We start from the raw sequence: 1,959 nt of genomic DNA, 5'->3' as shown, positions 1-1,959 counted from the left end.
GGTGGCATATAAAGGTTATGCGATCAACAAAATTAATGGAATCTTCATATGCAGTTCCTACGCATCACCTAGATGAACGATGGAGCAGTTCCACCAGATGCTGAATGGACTTACCGAAGAACTGATCGGACGACGCCCGGTAGTAATCGGAGGAGGCAGTGGAGTGGGGAATGCAAGAGGCCACAGTCTGCTGGAAGCTCTAGCAAAGCTGGAATTTCGGTTGTCCAACGAAGGCACCAGCAGCTCATTTAGCAGAGATAGCCGGGAACCCATTATTTACGTCACGTTCTGCAGTCCGTCGCTGGTTGCAAATATGAATAGTAGAGTATGCGAAGGGTATACCAGTAGTGACCATAAGGCGATCCGATATGGCATCGGTTAACGGAATACTATTGCGTACGGAGGACGAGAACTTGTGACCGGAAGTGGAAGACGAAGCCTTTCGATAATGATCTTTTCGTTGAAGTACTCCGTGTAGACAGTGGCCTCATGGATCTGAACGCGAACGAGTTGACAGAAATATATTGATATTGCGCCCTGATAACGATCGACGTCAAGAATGCGTTCAACAGCCCCAGCTGGGAGGCCATCCCCCATGCGCTGCAATAAGGATGCATGCGCTGCATGGGACAGAGATCGATAAGGATCACAGCGGGAGTCCAAAGGAGTTGAGATCGTTGGGTTTGCGGACGACGTCGTCTAGAAGATAACAGGCGAGACGCTGGAAGAGGTAGACATGTTGGCGACCGTTGCGATCGACATGATTGGTAACTGGATGCAAGGAGTGAACCTGCAGATAGCCCACCACAAAACGGAAGTGTTATTGATAAGCAACTGCAAAGTGGTGCAGCGAGCAGAATCCACCGTCGGAGAGCATACAATAGCCTCGAAGCGCGTGCTGAAGTATCTGGAAGTGATGATCGATGACCGGCTTAACTTAAATAGTCACGTAAGACCTGATATTCTAAAGGGTCTATAATAAATAAATAAAATAACAGCCATGGTGAAATTCATCAACTTGGTAGCCAGAATGATACCGACCAACTCTGAGCCAAGCTGTAGTAAGGGGCGTCTTCTGTCTAATTTCTCCTCGTTGAAACTGAGGTACGGAGGTACGGAGGCGCTTGGGTTGCAACGCTGGAAACCAAGCATAATCTAAGGAAACTGAACAGTACGTACCGGCTCATTACTATCTCGTCGGAAGCAGTATGCATTATCGCCGGAATGACCCCTATCAGTATTACCCTGGCGGAGAAACCAGAGGAGCATGACAATTTTAGAGAGCGAAGTCAATGGCCAAGTGGCAACGGGAATAAGACTCGTCGGAGAACGGTAGATAGACTCATCGGTCAATACCGATTCTTTCGATCTAGATGAACAGGAAGCATGGGAAAGTCAAGTTCCATCTTACGCAGTTCCTGTCTGGTCACGGTTGCTTCAGGAAGTACCTGCATCGGATCCGATACGTAACGTCGCCCCTCTGTCCGTAAAGTGGAATTGTGGACAAAACGCTGAAGCACGTGGTCTTCGACTGTCCAAGGTTCAAGGCAGTGCGAAGGGAGATGCCCGTCCTTAACGTGGAGAATGTCGTCGATGAAAAGTGTCGAGAGGAGGGCACTTAGGATGCCGTCAGCAGAGCAGTCACGCAAATTATGTCGAAGCTGCAGCGTAAATGGCGAGAGGAGCAGCGATCTATCAATGCCAGATAGTGCTGAGAGTATGAGGAATGCATGAGCACAGCCACCCCCCGAAGTAGTCGCTTCACCGTGGTCCCGGAGGATCCAGGCAGAGGAGAGAGTAAGGAATGGGTTTTAGTGGAGCTGCAATAGGCAACTAGTGGATACCACACCGTGCCAACTTCACTACAGGCCAGGCTTCTTTAAGCTTTCCTAAACCTTACTTTATGATGTGGAGTTGTTTATTTTGTTTATGTATATATTTATTCATTCATTCATTCAT

The 1,959-nt window shown here is 48.4% G+C and overlaps 1 protein-coding gene across 1 annotated transcript; it reads left to right on the top strand.

The window, feature by feature from the left end:
* The first annotated feature begins 736 nt into the window (after positions 1-736).
* Positions 737-1,622, top strand: LOC135715143 (uncharacterized). The gene is made up of 4 exons (XM_065238539.1): positions 737-949; positions 1,105-1,332; positions 1,374-1,444; positions 1,493-1,622. Exons 1-4 carry the CDS (start codon positions 737-739, stop codon positions 1,620-1,622), a joined length of 642 nt encoding a protein of 213 aa, XP_065094611.1.
* Positions 1,623-1,959: the final 337 nt, after the last annotated feature.

The sequence above is a fragment of the Ochlerotatus camptorhynchus genome, unplaced genomic scaffold (genome assembly GCF_037179485.1).
Source record: "Ochlerotatus camptorhynchus isolate MF236.1 unplaced genomic scaffold, CSIRO-AGI_Acam_v1.1 ptg000819l, whole genome shotgun sequence".
NCBI lineage: Eukaryota > Metazoa > Arthropoda > Insecta > Diptera > Culicidae > Ochlerotatus > Ochlerotatus camptorhynchus.
The sequence above is the reverse complement of the archived record's forward strand: the minus strand, read 5'-3'. Positions and strand labels throughout refer to the sequence as shown.